A 17,759-nucleotide genomic window follows, 5' to 3' on the forward strand; every position below is an offset into this window, starting at 1 on the left:
TTGCATCTACCTAAGTCCAAGACATGACGAATGTGCAGGATAGTCTCCCTTCCAGCGTGGCCTTGGAATACGACGGTCTTCCAACATTGACAGAGACATGAAGGACTGTCAAGCTATTGTGGCAAGTGAACAGGCCTAGCCAAAGAGGTCTTCGACATCAGGTTAACACCCAACAACAAGGTTGGGATTAGAACTCACGGTACCGGTAGTAGTTACAGAACTAGTTGGCCTCATTTTCCACCAAAGGACAGTGTCCTCCATTATGCAGGGTTTAACAGAACATGAAAAGGAGTTAGTTGTCTAGCAATTTGGGGAAGAATAGAAGAACACGGACTCTCTACAACATCAGCCAATACCTTGACATATGCTGGAAAATACGGCAGGATTCAAACTCCCTTTCATTCAACTGGCAACAATTAAAGACATCAGTGGTCGGTTGCAAGGATTTAAGGGTGTAGTTGACAGTCGGGTCTAAGGGAAGCGCCATATCTTTTCCTACGCAGTGTTGAAGCTTATTCTTCTAGAACATAATGTACGGAAGTCAAGGAAAAGGGGAATGTCGTGTTGCAGGAAGTCCTGCATTGTATTAAATCTGTTGTTGCAAAAATTGGTACAGATGTTAGTATTGATTAGCTTAAGGAGTATGTTTGGAAGACATTAAAAGCTAGATAGCTTGTTCCTGGTTTTGGTTGTGGAGTATTACATAAAGCAAATCCAAGATATACATGTCAAAGGGAATTTGCATTAAAACACATGCCCGATGATCCCTTGTTCAAGCTGGTTTCAAAACTGTTTGAGGTTGTTCCACCAATTCTCACAGAACTAGGGAAGGTGAAGAATCCGTGGCCTAATGTCGATGCACATAGTGGGGTGTTGCTAAATCACTTTGGCTTATCAGAGGATAGGTTTGTTCTTTTTGGGGTTTTCCCGAGCTCTAGGCACCTTATCATAGCTTATATGGGACCGTGCTTTTGGATTACCTCTTGAAAGGCCAAAAAGTGTAACAATGGGGGTACTCGAGAATATTTGTAAGAAGAATTCTGCATGACCAGCTGCTTTAGGTGCTCCAAGTGCAAGAGGCATGTAAGCAAATTACTGCATAGGAGATTTTCCCGTTGCCTAGACATCATGTCCTGATGCATTGAATCATGTCTCTGACATGCATGGCAGTCAGGTACTAGAAAATTCAAATTCAGTGGCATCGCTATGTGTTAATCATCAGTCACTCCCAGTACAGTATGTTCATTGAGAATGACATTAGAACAATGTTATCTCAGTTGCTTGAATGCTTATTTGACAAAATATCCTAGTTTTAAATTAGATCTCCATGGTTAGAATTAGTAAAGTTTATTACAGAGTGGTAATATAACGTATTGAAAGTTTGTATTCAGCTTCAAGGTCCAGTTTAGTTTGAAAAATTTGAGCCTAATGATAGAAAGAGCTGAGAAACAATTGGTCCTGAAATTATCTACGCAAATCAAAACAGGTGCAGTTTGCAAAAGTAAGCCTACAGGTAGAACATATGAAATAGGATTGGGTTCATCTCAGGCACATGAAAAGCTACATGGCAGAGGAAGTGGGATGAGACTTCCAATTCGATATTAAAACTGAAGTAAGGAGATTGCATGATGATTATATCAAATTTCCATCAAAGCTTCAAAAAGAATTTCCTTTCATTGATTACGTGGACCTCTAGCTAGAGCTGCAAAACAAGATGGTTTTGATAAGAAACAAATACTATGAATTGGTACGAGATCACCTTGTAGAGTACAGTTACAAAAATTTGCATACGAAAGATACCAATCAACTTGATAATAGTACGGATAATATGCAAAATATTAATAATGGCACAAGTTTACTAATAGGTAATTGAAAGACAAAAGTATCCTATGGAGCTATTTACACTAATCCTTCTGATGAGTATGTTGATGGCCCATATAGAAGAGTTGACCAACCCGCCAACGTTGGCAACTCCCCATCCTATTTAGAAATGGAAAACTCCAGCATCTTATTTGGTGACATGGAAATTAGCGTGGATAAATTTTATAGTGATAATAGGCTGGAAATTATGTCAAATTTTGATGAGGAGCAAATGGACTGCAATGTTGGCAGGATGGATGATATAGCACACGTTGAGTTAGAGGACATATCTGACAATGTTTTTCCCCTAGGTGATGAAAAATTAGAAATTTCTATGGAGAGCAAACCACTTGTGTTTGAAGGAGATGGTCAAAAACCATTATCGCTCCTTGACTTATTGGATATGCTTTTGGTTAAAGAGGACAAGATTGTCCAAGTGTTGACAAGAATGGGTGATTCTTCCAAATTGGTTGAGGATCTCATGCGGAAGATTGTGATAGAAGAGAGACATGGTAGTGTATGTGGTGTCACAAGTCCTCTCTTACATACTATTTTTGAAACTTTGAAAATGATAAAATATGATTAATTGCAATTATTAATGGATATAAATCTAGCCATAAAATTTGGAAAGGACAAGGAGAATGAGGTGGATGAGCTATGCCTCCAATTGAGCTTAACGCATTACTCCATCCACAAAGTTGAAAATCAAACGAGTGGGGCAGCCACTCATGAAGAAGATAACCGGGGTTCAAGGGCACAAGAAATCATGCAAATCATTGAAGGAATTCGTAAAGTGGGTAGATGTGAAGGCAAACAATGTGATTCAATCACGTGTTCTCCATTTAAGACTTTCGATGGTGAGAAAAAATTCTATGGATCAGCAAGTTGATGAGTCTAAAAATTCTGATTTTTATGACAGCAGCTATACATCTTCACATGAGCACATGGTTAGTGATACAAGTGATGATAATTCAGAGATTTCAATTAATGGTGAACCATCCTCTTGCCAAGACTTAGAGATAAGCGAGAGTACTTATGGTGGGATAGGAAGTTCAGATTTATCCTTAGCATGTTGTCAGGGATTTTTCAGCGTATCCAAAAATTTATCACCTAGCTCTTATGAGATGGCCACGACCTACTTGTTGATTGGTGACTTTTCTTCTTGTTATATTTCCGCTATCAGTGATTTGTTTGTGTATGTTGGTAATATATTCGTTGATTCTATTTGGCCTTCAAGGGTCAATGAGTTATTTGTAGATGAGTAGGGAGATCACGCATTACCCTACGTTCCACATGACGTGCTTACATTTTTTATTCAGCGGGATATTGAAGACAGTGTTAGCACTCATGATGTTGGTGATTCACCAACCACTCTTTCCTTTACCTAGGATCATGTTGATTGGGTAATTGGGGATTCAGGTGTTAGTAGTATCTTACATCTGGCAGATTATGCTGTGTTGTTACATAGTCATATGATTATGATCTGTGTGTTTCAGCCTTCTGACGCATCAGAGTTCCAGATATCAGGATTGCTCCGTTCTCACTAGGGTGATATGATGGTGGAGTCAGATTGGTTGGATCTATCATTGTCATCGATACAGATATCACAGGAGTGATACAGTGGTACAATGGTATAGATATTACAAGAGCTAGTCAGTGGTATCTCAGATAGCGTACGAGTTCGCACTTAGGATCCAGGGGGAGCATCCCTATGTATTGCCTTTTATCGGGAGGCCAGGAGGAGAGTTTGGTTGTTATCATCTTGGGGTGGAATTGGTATATTGCTGAGCTCCCATTATCACTTGATAGTAGAGACTCGCAGGGTCACTCAAGGAGTGAGGCATTCTTTTTGACAGAGGGTATTGGTACATAGGGTAGTAACACATGGTAGTTGGTGTCCCTTAATGGTGAGCCTTGGGATCCTAGCATTCAGTTAATTGGCATATCAATTCTTATTGTACTGTTTCACCATTCCGGATTTGGGAAGATGCATGTCGGGTTACATCGGCTGAGGAGTAGAATCTTGTTCTCAAGGCGAGTATGGGATCCTGGCATTTGGTTTCTGCAGCTATGAGTGGATTGCTTGAGGGCAAGCAATCTTTGAGAAGGGAGACTTTGCAATGTCCCCTTTTTCTAGGACATTATAATTCTGTGTTGCCGGCTCACTTCGCTTAGGTTTTGGGAGCGAAAAGGTTCATTACGGGGTTCAATTTGAGGTTTGGCCTAGACATTTCCAGTTTCAGACCCATCAAAGCAGTTTTGGCAGGTTGTTCAGATACTTACTATTTTTAGTAAGTAAATATGTATTAGTATTCTTGATATCCCAATGTTGGTTTGGAAGCGTCTTGCTAAGAGCTTTCCAACGAGCTATTGCATGTGCTTATTCGAGTTCGTTTGATCAGTTGGTTTACTAAGTGGCTATTAAAGTTCATTTACCTTGTCATTTTATTTTTGAAAAAGGTACTATGTTTACTTAAGTTACTAAAGGACAAAGGTGCTTTATCCTACATTGTTTAAAAGAGCATGCATCACATTAGAAAAGTGATAAAGGTACAACAAGCTTCGCATGGGAAGGCATGAAGATTATAATATTTAAAACAAATATTAATCTGGAAGCTGGAAACAGTTGCTGGTTATTTCTTCAAGGACGCAAACCCTTGAAGAAGCATTTGAAGGTTGGACGCAAACCTAGCCTTCTTACAGGTTTTATCTACATTACCAATCTGATTGTTATTTCTGTTTATAAGGTTGGATTACTTGAATTGTTGCACATTATTGTATTGCTCTTATATAATACAGTAACGTATTTTGGTGGATTGTTGTGTTAATTCCTGGTTTATGTATGTATTTTTGAATATTGGGGGGACTAAAACAATCTTTTCTGAGTTATTTTGAATGCAAATCTGCTGGTTACAAATTGATTAAAGTTTTGGAATTTATATGAAATATTGGTTTTCTGCTCGGATTAAAATCTGCACTTTAATATCAAGGGTTTTTGAGAAAATATCTAGAAAGGGATATTACATATATCCATTGAAGAGAAGAAGAGTATGATGATTAAATGGAGCTTCAATTGAATTCAATTTCCAATTTAATAAAATTTGAGTGTTAAAAGACAAGTGTAGATAACACTTTTTGATAGGATTTGTGTTTATATGACTTATCTATGTATAATTCCAAAGTAACCACAAGATTAGTTAGTTATTTCAGCTGCTGTAGGAAATGCACGTTTGAAACCATAGTGAGAAGTCTAATTACTTGTCTATTATTTTTGTTAATCCATTTCTGATTTCTAAGTGAACTAAGAACCCCAATTATCCTCAATATTATGAAAATTAAACTTTCTCAGAGTTATGTTGCTACTTCTGCTTCTTTTCCCATTTAGTCCCCATGCTTTAATCATACATCAAATCTATCCTCCATTTTTTACAAACGGCAAGCACTCTAGCTCCATTAGAGCTCTTGTTACATATGTGAACATCATAACAAAAATAATAAAGAATTAGATCTATTTTTTAAAAACAAGGGTAAATGATTTGTCCCAGAGTTATGAACTGCTGGGGCCACAAAAGGAGGACTGCAAATGCCAATGAGATCTGAACCTTGATGGCAAGAACAACAATTCAACAACTTAACCATCACACCATGCCACTATTGGCAATAACTAATTAGATCTATATTCTTTGAACTTGATTAAGATTTTTTGTCAAATTTTATCATTGATGAATTTGATCCAATTATTTTACTTGTCAAAGTTGAACACAAACGTGAACATTGTGATTTAGTTCACCCCATCAATGAACAAACAAACGAAAAGGGACCATAAATGAACACCATTGTCTACCATTGATAATTTGAAGTGGCAAGATCAAATGTCAACTCAGCTAGTTAACAGGCAGACAACATGGCGAATGAATATTGGATGGCGATTCAGATAAGATGCGATGGTAGCAAATGTCACAATCTTTTATTGCAGGGATATATAATCGTCAACTTCAAAAGATGAGGACCACGAAAGAAATCAGAAAGGAAAAACAGTAAAAAGAAAAACTGCACGTAATACAGGAATTACCAGTAAGGCTGTAGTAATCACACAAAGTATCATCAGGAGGAAACCTGACGGTACAGTCTACACAGTAACTTGAAAGCTATAAATAACTTAGAACAATTCTATTGATCTACATTCAGTTATAACAAATAAATATCATCACTAACTCTGGAGGGGAGGCGTTCTATTCTAAAAACATAACTTATATATCTTTAAGGTGAGTATGCATCACAGTATCTATTTTAATATGCAGAATCAATTTATTCATGCTCATACCATTTCTAAATTATAAGCTAGAAGAGATGAGTAGGGATGCAGTAACACAGAGACCTATATAAAGCCTGCCAACAGGTTGTCCCAAGATAGGGTACGGGTTAGTGTCTCTGAGTGCCTTGAGGACACATCCATGAAAGGCTTAAGAGCTTGGATCCACAAAATCTTGGGGGAAACAGTTGAGTTTGGTGTTAAAGCCTATCGCATCTTAGCATTCCTTCACGACAAGAATTATAACTGGAATAGCTTGGCCTTCTTAGATCACATATAATTATTCTTGATTTGTCTATATTGTTATCTTTATGATATGGATTAAGTTAAATAATCTATAACCTGAATAGATTTGCAAATAGATAAACTCACATGGGGACATTACCAATGGTATCAAAGCTAAGATCTTGTAATTATGTAGGGAAAAGATGAACTGATCAATATGTCTATTCAAAGGAAAGGAATATATAAACGAGTTTGATAATATTCAAAGATTTGTAAGAGCATTTAAATTTGAAACAATCATCATCAATTCATTCAAGTCATTCATCAAAATAGAGCATTGAATCGATTATCAAATGTGACAATAATACATTCAAACAAATCATATGACGAGGATCAATCATACATTCATCTTTCAATTTGGGCGACTCATTGAAAATCACAAATTGCTCCAACCAAAAGATTATGAAATCTATCCATTGACCTACAACTTGTCATTATATATCATAAATCATCAATATTAAATGGGAGTCAATCCTATTTGCATTTAACACATCAAGTTGAATCACTCCTAACACTCAATGCACACAATCAATTTATCTTCAACTCTTGTTCAATTGGAGATGGAACAAAGCGGTGTAATAAGAGATCTAACAAATCAAGTGAAAATCATAGTCGCTTGAGGACAAACAAATTTAGGAGGGGTGGACTGTGATATGCCTCCATCTGCAATAGGAGTTTTATTATTATTTGGCAAATAGATTAATATAGTGTTCATCAATCTTAGTAATAAATAAATGAATAAATTACACATAGTTGAATAAACAGCAACAAATAAATTTATATTAATTATTCCTGACTTAAAATAGATTAAACAAATAACTAATTATGAAAACTTCTGAATAAGCTTACACTATAATGACACTACTGACGAGCGAAAATCCGAAGAAGATCCTTGGCACGCTGAACACCTATAGACAAACAAAACGGGACCATAAACAAACGAAGTTGTCTACCAGTGATAAATGAAGTGGAAAGGTCAAATGCCAACTCAGCTAGTTAACAGGCTTGCAATGTGGCAAATAAATATTGTGTGACTATTCAAACAAGATGCGATGGTAGTAACTGTCACACCCCTTGATTGCAGGGGTATATTATTATCAACGTCAAAAGATGAGGACCAGAAAAGAAATCAGAAAGGAAAATTAATAATAAAAAAATCTGCACTTAGTAAAGGAATTACCAGTAAGGCTGTATTAATCACCCAAAGTGTCATCAGGAGGAAACCCAACAGCGCAGTCTACACAGTAACTTGAAAGCTATAAATAATTAAGAACAATTCTATTGATCTAGACTCAGTTATAGAAAATATTTATCATAACTAACTTTGAAGGGGAGGTGTTTTATTCTAAAAACAGAACTTATGTATCTGCAAGGCAAGTATACATCACAATATATAATATAATAAGTAGAATCAATTTACTCATGCTCAGACCAGTTACAAATTCCAAGATAAAAGAGCTGAGTAGGGATTTAGTAAGGGAGAGGCCTGTATAAATCCAGCCCACAGGTTGTCCCAAAATAGGGTATGGGTCAATGTCCCCGAGCGCCTTCAGGACATGTCCAAGAAAGGCTTAAGGGATTGGATCCACAAAACCTTGAGGGAAACAGTTGAGTTTGGTGTCAAAGCGTCCTATTGTATCTTAGCATTCCTTCTAGATCAGAGTTATAACTGGAATAGCTTGGACTTCTTAGATCACATATAGAGTCTATGTTCTTATCTTTATGATATGGATTAAGTTAAAAGAAATATTAGTGGAATAGATTTACAAATAGATAAACTCATATGGAGACATTACACTATCTAAATAGGAATAGAATTGATGAGTAGGAGGTATTTTTTATAGCAAGTCAAATTGTGATATTCCTTGTTTTCGAGTCAAACTCATTGACCCATGTTTCATGAATAGCGGTTCACAAGAACCCATCTCACACTAGAATGACTGGAACACTTAGCTGTCATTGCATCTAGATGATGCTCACAAAGGTGAGGCATCGCATCTTCTTGGGAGGTCACCCATCCCTGTTTTACTCTAACTCACGTGTGGTTGACAACAAAATTTCCTCCAAGGTTAAGACCAGTTAGCTTCAATAGGTGTTATGAATCATTCATTGTAGAGCCCCTTTTAGCTCATCCATTGATAAGTAGGATATAATTCCATAACAAGTTGAATTGTGATATTGCTATTTGGTTTCACTTGTGTAGTTTTCAAATCAAACCCATTGACTCTTCATAGCAACTAGATGATGCTTATAGAGGTGAAACATCGGGGCTTCCCAGGAGGTCAGCCATCCCAGTGCTACTCTAACTCAAGCTCGCTTAACCATGGATTTTTCTCCAAGGTTAAGCCCACTAAGCTTTCTGTCCTATTTGCAAAACCTTCAGCAAGTGTTGTGCCTTATGAATCATTCATTATAGAGCTCCTTTTAGTTCATTAATTGTTAAATAGGAGGTATTATCCACAATATGTCAAAATATGACATTTTTATCAATATTCAATTATGCAGCATTTGAGTCACTCATTGATCTATGTTTCATAAGTAGTGGCTCACTAGAACCAATCTCTCATGACATTGAACCTTCCTCCAGTTAACTCTACAAGAGTGGAAAATTTTGTTATTCTGCATAGAACATAGAACCTTCTCTTTCATTTGTAAGACAAATGAGTTTAGGTAGAGATGCAGGGGTGTGCTGTAGAGCTTAAGAAGTTCCAAGTAAATGCTAATGATTCTGAAATGCAAATACGATTGGATGATATAACTTTTGACTATTCTAGTGATGAGGATTTTCCTAGATTAGTTGAAGATGCTGACGACTTCAATTTCCGCGCTTGCAGCTCAAATAAAAACAACAATTGTTATTCTTTTAACAATTTAATCATCATTTTGATGCTTGTCACTTGTAGATTGGGACTCTAGTTGGTATTTCAAACTTTTAGGTTATTAGTAACGGATTTTGATTTTTAGCTATTATGATCATTGAAACTTATATTATTTGCATTTTGTCATTTTGTATGATTTGACAGTTGACATTGTTCACTTATCTATTGATCAATTTTTTGCATTGCATTCTCAATTTACCTACCTGTATTTATTATTTAATCATGTATGAATTATGTTATACATTTTTTTCCGGTACCTAGAAAATTGTTCCCACATCAACTTTCCTTAAAAAGCTGGGGAAATATTGATGATTTACAAAAATTCTTTGCTTTAGATCACGATCAGTCCAAGTTATAAATTATAAATGTAACTACCAATAAGCTACCTCTCGTCTGTTTGTGATCAATTTGTATCATACAGTATTCTTTGTAGATCAATAGAGCTCCAACTTTGAAATGGAAGATATTTTAGCCCTCTAAAATTCATACAAATTAGCTACTTTGTTATGATATAAATGAGGTCGCTTTGTTAATCAGGTGACTTAGAAGGGTACTGCCGAGTTTCTGCACGACTTAGACCAGGGTCTATTGCCGAGGATGCTACTCGTAAAGCATTATCACAACGACAGATCCATAATGAAAATGATACATTTGGAACAAGTACAACGGGTATGTGTTTTCTTTCTTTGTCCCTTTTTTGTTTAGATTTTAAAGGTTCTCATATATTGTTGGAATTTTTATCAAGCATTTATGCTTTATCTGGGTAATGGTCTAGCTGAGATATTCTACTAAGTACCCTTTATTTCATGGTTTTCTGTTAGAACAACTTAGCTCATTATGCAGACAGAAAAATTCTTCTGTTCATGTTGTGGGGTGTATGATAAATTAACTTTTGTTTTGTTAAGTAGCTTACTCAATTACTCATCCATAATTCTGTTGGTATAGAGATCATGTCAACATGTTCATATTTTACTTCAAAACTTGGAGTCTTAAGAGAAAATGCAAAAACTAGGTGCCAACTTGGCATAATACGAGGACCTCCTTTTGGAGTTTAACAATGCAATTGCTTTGTAGACTGTTCAGGTTTTGTGCTCTTGAGCTTCGACTTCATGGTCAAGCTTTTGAGTAAACTAAACCTTGCCAATTCACCTACACCTGGAGTATAGAAAGGTAATGTATGGAAACAAATACTGGACGATCAACATTTTTTATGCAGCAATTTTCTATTTGGACCCTAACTTTTATGGGGTTAAATAGAATCTGTGAAAAGAAAGTTGCAAGTTTTGTTACAAAGACATTAACATGTTGCATTTGAATGCATCTATTCCATGGCCTGTGTTGCAAAACTCAGACATACAACATAGAAGATTGGATATGGTACTTATGCAAGTAAGAAGGATAGGCCATCTGTTTATCTAGGATTATGGGGAGAAGACATGCTTGGGTGATTATGTTTCACACTTCTAAGATTGAGTCAGTAATGAGAGCAACTTTGATCATATTCTCTCAATTAAAGAAAGGGGTTTTATGTAAATGATTAGGAGACCTTGTTTGTTTTCATAAAAACTTGTAGTTGGTTACAAGAAACAAGCAATGTCTATAAAAGTATCCATTTCTTCTTCTCCACCGTTCAAGTATGTTCTGTATTTCTTTGTAGGCCACGATGTAGACATTGAACCTGATAATAGTCAGCATGTCTGCAACGCTCTTATTATTCCAAGTGCTCTTAAATATAAGGAGTGATATGATGTTAATAAGTAGTGCACAAATACTGGGAATTTCCAGTTGGTGTTTGTGTTCATCCTTATTGTAGATTTTGATTTGCAAGACTTCATTCTTAAGTTTTATAAATGTAAAGATGATACCCATTCCGTATTTATTAATATAGTGATTTTATATAAATGTTTTATAAATGTAAATTTATTTATTAATATAATTATGTAAAGATGTAATTTTTAGCTGGAACTATGAATTCTACCTATTTCCTATTCTCAAATCTAATGTTGAATCTGATTGCAGAGCAGAAATATATTAATTAATACTTGCATATCAAATATAATAATATCTTCCTACAGCCTGAAACCCGGCCAGAAAAAACTAGAATCTAGAGTCTATATACGTCAGAACATAGTAAGACTTGAACCCTAACTTTTGGGTCCTTACTATGTCATTATGCATGTGGAAATTATTCCATATTCTTAACAAAGAAACTGCAGCGACTATTTCTTGGTAGTGTTTTGAAAATATCAATGGAATTTCAGTATATTGAAAATATTAAGGAGGAATCTATTAATGCCATTAGTGAACTCTTGAGTTTTAGAATTAAACATTTTGGAAGAATAATCTTAGCATAATATAATAAGAATTGAAATGTCAAAGACATGTTTCAAAAAGTAGATACTTATAACAAGTAAAAGTGGAGTTGGGAATTAGATGGCCAAAAGAGAATGAGTTGAAAAAAGTATTCTTTTTGATTCACAATTTGGTCGAACAAAAGGTTACCAATTTGAAGTCATTTTGAAACAAATAGCTGCAAGATGAGTATTTTAGTTGCAACATATTGCTACCTATCCTTAAGTGGAGGAAAAAAGGTGAGAATGTCAAAACAATAATAGTTATGCTCAGTGCCATAAAATGTAAATATATTTTAGGCAAGAGCCTACAACACAACGGTAAATTGTGAGCATCTTATGTGGGAGATCCTGGGTTCGAATCTACTTGAGTTGAATATAATTAATAATAATTAATCGAAACACATAATAATTAATCTTCGCTTCAGCCTCTTACTGATAAAAAAATAAATTGTAAATATATTTCTGCAGATTTCTAAATTGTATAGAGTAACAGATGTACAGTAAGCATTTTGGGTAATACATTTTGGTTTTAAATGAATACTTCTGATGAAATATAAAAATCAATGTGCTTAGAAGAGAAGTGTAGGAAAATAAACTTTGCCCTTTGGTAGTTGTTTAGACAATGTTAGTGTTGTTAATGTTTCAGAACCTGAATATCATTGACACAAATATCAGATATCTAAGAGCACAAAATACAGTTTGACAGAATTATTTATCTTGGGAAAAACCCTCCTGCTCGAGGCAATTAACCCAGCCCACAAAATGATGATGCCCTCTATTCCAATTTCAAAATCGATACAAAAGTTCTTTCTTATGATTCAAGTCTTCACACTTTCAATTGATAAAATTGATTTTTGTCAGCCGACTGGATGGTCCCGGCGGTGTTTCTATAGCCGATAGAATGATTGTCGTCAGTGTTTTGTATTTTGTAGCCGACGGGTAAATAGTTTGTAGCGGACATAATGTTTGTGGCCGATGGACTCCTTCGGGAAGGTTTGGCGGATAGTATTTATATCCCGTCTGGGATCATTGTAAAGCATCTTTTATTATTATTCATCTTATGAAGCATAATGTATGCGAATATAATTCTGCTATTTTGTTCCATTGTCTGTATGCGTTGATTTCTTTACTAGTATAGTAAACATTTGGCACCGTTGCCTTATGAACCTGGAAGGTGGGAGGAATGAAGATTAATGCCAAATCAGCTTGACAAGGATCGGAATAAGGTCAAGGGAAAAGATGGAATCCGTACTGCGCAAGAGAATTTAATTCTGGCACAGCAAGCCGAACGCCGACGGAGATTTCAGAAGAGTGCCAACGGAAACTGGAGCACGGAAGATTTGTTGGAGGAAACTCGGCAGCGGGTGGAATTGGTGGAAGAAGCATGGGAGGAGTTTTTGAATTTGTGTTCGCCGAGGGAAGAGAATCCAGCCGGAAGAGTATTGACTCGCATGGCTCGGAGTGTCGACAGAGCAAGAGCGTGGAGTGAACTCTTCGTCCGGGATATACTTCCGTAGGGGACAACTTCAGAACATCCTTCTTCACCAAGGTTCGTAGTTGTTGAGTCTGACGGTGTGGGAAAATAGTCCGTCGGTGTAGGAGTGCAGTCCGCCGGTGTGGGAGAGCAGTCTGCCGGTGTGGGAGTGCAGACTGCCAGTGTGGGAGTGCAGTCCGTCGGTGTGGAGAGCAATCCACCGGTGTGGGAGTGCAGACTGCCGGTGTGGGAGACCAGTCCGCCGGTGTGGGAGTGCAAACCGCCAGTGTGGGAGACCAGTCTGCCGGTGTGGGAGTGCAAACCGCCGGTGTGGGAGACCAGTTCGCCGGTGTGGGAGTATAGACTGTCAGTGTGGGAGTGTAGACCGCCAGTGTGGGAGTGAAGAGCGCCAGTGCTGCAGGACCGAGCAACGCCTGTTTACAGAAACTAATTGTGATGGCAGGACTGAAAGAGAAACTGTCGAAGTTCAATGGCGATGGTACGGCCGATCCCATTCGACATTGCAAAACATGTGAAACGATCTGGAAGGCAAATGGGATAACTGATAAAGACGACTAGATGAGGCAATTTCCGGCCACCCTACGAAGCGTAGCAATTGATTGGTTTACTAATACAGATCCACAAGAGCTAAATAGTTGGGATAACATTAAAAAGGAGTTTCTGGTAGAATTTAAACTGTTGCGGTATGATAATGAAATTGTAGCAGAGATCTTCAATACTAAGTAGGGGAAGAATGAAATCGTCCGCGTTTACGCTAGGAAATTAAAAGACTTGATAAACAAAATGGAAAGTAAGCCGGCGGAAGGACTTCAGAAAAGATGGTTCGTGGAAGGCCTACGCTCGAAGTTGCGGAGGAAAATGAAAATTGTGCCACCGTCGTCATACACGGAAGCTTATAATAGAGCATTGGACCTTGAAAGTGAGTAGAAAACAAAGAACACTAGCTCATTTGATTCTGATGACAAAGAGCCTGCCGGAGAAGATAGCAGCGACGATGAAGGCAGTGGCAAGAAGGTCCGCGCTTTACAGAAGGACATGATCCGCATGATGGAGTTTAAAAACATGCAGAAGGAGCCAAAAGGCAGTGAGCTGTGGTGCACGGAGTGTAAAACCGACGGTCATACTAAAGGATCGTGTCCAAAGAACCAATTCTGTGACATTTGTCAGATCATGGGCCATTCGACAAAAGAGTGCCCCTTTAACATGAAGGCAAGAGGATCTCTGTAGGTGCTTCTCACACAGGAGGCTTCCCCGTCGGGCAGTAGCAGAAATACGAATAGCGCGGGTGCCACATCCGAAGGGTACATAAATAATAACAGAGGGCAAAATAACAACAATGCGAATAATAACAATAATAATGGGAGCCGAAGTCGAACCCAGTATGATGCAAATGGATGGCCGATTGTTCAATGCCGAGCATGTAATTTGTGGGGTCATTTTGCGCGGGATTGTACAGCGGCAAACATACCAAAATTATTATGCAGATGGTGCGGACCCGGCAACCATGAAGATGCCAAGTGCCCAAAGTCTGGAGTAAACTTGATCACTGTCGGCACAGATGAAGAGGAGGTTCTGGCAATTACGCGGAGGCAAGCAAAATTGCTGGCGGAGGAAAAAAGAAACTTGGGAGAAGCGTAGGTAGAAATTGGAAAGGCATCGTCGGTAGGGACATCTCAGTTGAAGGACATCACCGGCACCTTGGCAAGGAACTTCGTAGAACAAAACATTGTACGACAGATCTTACAAACGGAGATACCAATCAAGATAAGTGACCTCCTTCTCACAATGCCCCAGTTACGGAAGACCATTTTGAATCATACACCGTTTTCGAAAGCAACGGAGGACACAGGAAGGGACAGTAGGGAAGTGATGACAACAGACCCAATGCTACTGGCACTCACATCCGGACGGCATCCGGCGGTTGTCGAGATGGGGATTTTGGGAAATGTTTTGACAAACAATTGTTGATGGAGGGTCCGGTGTGAATGTGTTGCCGGAGGATACTTGGAAGAAGTTGGGAAAGTCGACGCTGTGGCCACCTACATTCCAGTTGCTCACTTCGGACCAGCACGGGATCAAACCGTTAGGAATCTTAAGGGCACAACCGGTAACCATTGGTACGCAACCATTTTTATTGGATTTTGTGGTCATTCCATTGAAAAGAAAAGGATATGATGCTATTCTTGGACGGACTTGGTTGGTGCAAGCAAAAGTAAAACATGATTGGAAACGAAATACCCTATCAATGGAGCGTGGAGGCAAAAGATTCACAATTGACTTGCACACACAAATGGTAGGTGAGGAGGTAGCATCGTCAGACTCAGAAGGTGAAGGTGACAGTGACGACGAAGGAAATGATGACGAAGGAAAGAGGAGAATGGAACCGAACGACGAAGGAGTATTGACACTAGGAGGATCAAATGATGATGACCTAGACTCGGTGAATGGCCTTTACCATTGGCAGATGGAAGACTACGAATTGTTTCCGAGTTGTAATATTCTAAGGGTTGACGAAGGTGAGAAAAAAGAGGAAAATGAGTGTTTGAAGGAATACAGAGCAGTGGAAGAAGGAAAGGTGGTTACGCCTGAAATTGAGGGGAAGAACATACAGTCCAAACCTAGAAAAAAGAAAGATCCCACCATTCGGTACACGGTGAACAGACCGCACAGGAAGAAAATGCATCGTACCATAAAATTACTTGAAGGGTACTGACGGCAAGGAAATAAGCTAGATGTGCGATGACCGCAGGCACAGTGGGCGACGGAGGTGACATAGAACAGGCATAAGGCGTGGCATGACAAACTCAACAGGTTTCAGCCGGGGCAATTGGTACTCAAGTACGATGATCGGAATGAAAGCAAACAGGAAAGGTTTAAGGCAAGATGGGTTGGACCATATCAGATCTGAGAGGTCGGCGACAATCAAGCGGTAAAGTTGGGGACGTTGGACGGGCAAGAGGTACCTCACGCAGTCAACGGATCCTACCGTGCTAGGAAGATGCCGTCATCGTCACTGTCACAGAATGATCAGATGATTTCCTTGTCGTCGTCGTTGCAGAATGGCGACGCGTGGAGGAAAAATTGAGGTGCTGTTTTTTTTATTTTTGTCAAAAAAACAAATTTGAAAAAAAAAAAAAGTTTGCGGGAGGTGCTCCGCGGGCACCTGTTTGCGGGAGGTTTCCGTGGGGTTGTCTTATTTCTTCCACAGGCGGTTTTATTTTCTCTTTCCGCGGCGTTGGTGTCTTCCCGCGGGCGATTGTCCTTCCGCGACTTGCCTTTGTCTGTTGGACATTGTCTTCCGCAACTTTTTCTCTACCTTTGGAGGCCAGCAGGAAATGGAAAAGTCGCTTCAGAAGCTCAGGCTAAAGATCAGAGAAGAGGAGGTTTCGTTTGCCATTAAACAGGTAGATGCAAATGGCGACGACAATGTGGATTGTGAGGAGTTTGTGATATTTTATGAGGATATTAGTAAGGTTGGAGGAGGGGCTACTAATTTGAAGGAAGATCCAGAATTGGTAGATGCTTTTGCTGTTTTTGATGGAAATGGCAATGGTTTGATAACTGCTGAAGAGTTGCAATCTGTCTCGGGTTGTACAGATGCCCTGTAACATGAATTAAATTTAGTTTGATGGCTTAAAAAAGAAAAAAAGAAAAAAAGAAAAACGACAACAGATTCAAGTTGTTCGGAATGAGTAGCAGATGATGCCAAAGGGAAGGGGAAGCATCAGTGGTTGCCAGAAAGAGTGTAGAATTGGCAGAAAATGACAGAAATGGTGTGTTCTGTGCAGTTTTGTGTGGGTTACGGAGTGCTAATTTGATCTTGGCGGCGAGGAACCCCGCCTTGTACTACGAGGACCCCACGAGGGCGCTACCCTTTGACCCTGCCGGGGGTGTTGCCCCCTGGACCCCCAGTCGTTGCGGATATCAGTCGTGGGAGTCTGACCAGTTGAGAAGAGTTGAAGTTGTTGCAGGCATGGACTTTCTATGTACCAGAGGCACTGGGAGTAGGTGTTGGCCGGGAGGCTGTCTTGGTGGATGGGGAGGAGCTAATCATCCAGTTGGAGGCAGTGCAGCGACACTTGGCTTAGGGTACCGAGGAATTGAAAACAGAGAAAGCAGCACAGGTGGCTATCAAGGTCAGCTTCATTAAGGAGGCAGTGTTGTGTTAGCAGAGGCTACAGGCACGGGACGAAGGTGACAGTGATGTGTCAGAAGAAAATTTATCTTGTTATAATTAGTCCGTTAATGTATTTTGCTTGTTAATTTGTCTCAGATATTTTGTTAGTCGTCAGGAGACGACTTTTATTTTTGGGGGGGATGGTGTCAGTTGACTGGATGGTCCCGACAGTGTTTCTGTAGCCAACGGAATGATTTCCGTCAGTGTTTTGTATTCTGTAGCTGACGGGTAAATAGTTTGTAGCGGATGTAATGTTTGTGGCCAACAGACTCCTTCAGGAAGGTTCGGCAGATAGTATTTATATCCCGTCTGGGATCATTGTAAAGCATCTTCTATTATTATTCATCTTATGAAGCATAATGTATGCGAATATAATTCTGCTATTTTGTTCCATTGT

General features: G+C 38.7%; 1 protein-coding gene across 1 annotated transcript in view; it reads left to right on the top strand.

The window, feature by feature from the left end:
- Positions 1 to 17,759, top strand: part of APG5 (autophagy protein Apg5 family) — a 136,981-nt gene that overhangs the window by 99,656 nt on the left and 19,566 nt on the right. The window contains exon 6 of the mRNA XM_089801081.1: positions 9,874 to 10,005. Coding sequence (XP_089657207.1) covers positions 9,874 to 10,005 — 132 coding nt within the window. The remainder of the gene's footprint in view (positions 1 to 9,873; positions 10,006 to 17,759) is intronic.

Source organism: Cupressus sempervirens, chromosome 9 (assembly GCF_028749045.1).
Source record: "Cupressus sempervirens isolate cs-2001-9-10 chromosome 9, ASM2874904v1, whole genome shotgun sequence".
Classification (NCBI taxonomy): Eukaryota; Viridiplantae; Streptophyta; class Pinopsida; order Cupressales; family Cupressaceae; genus Cupressus; species Cupressus sempervirens.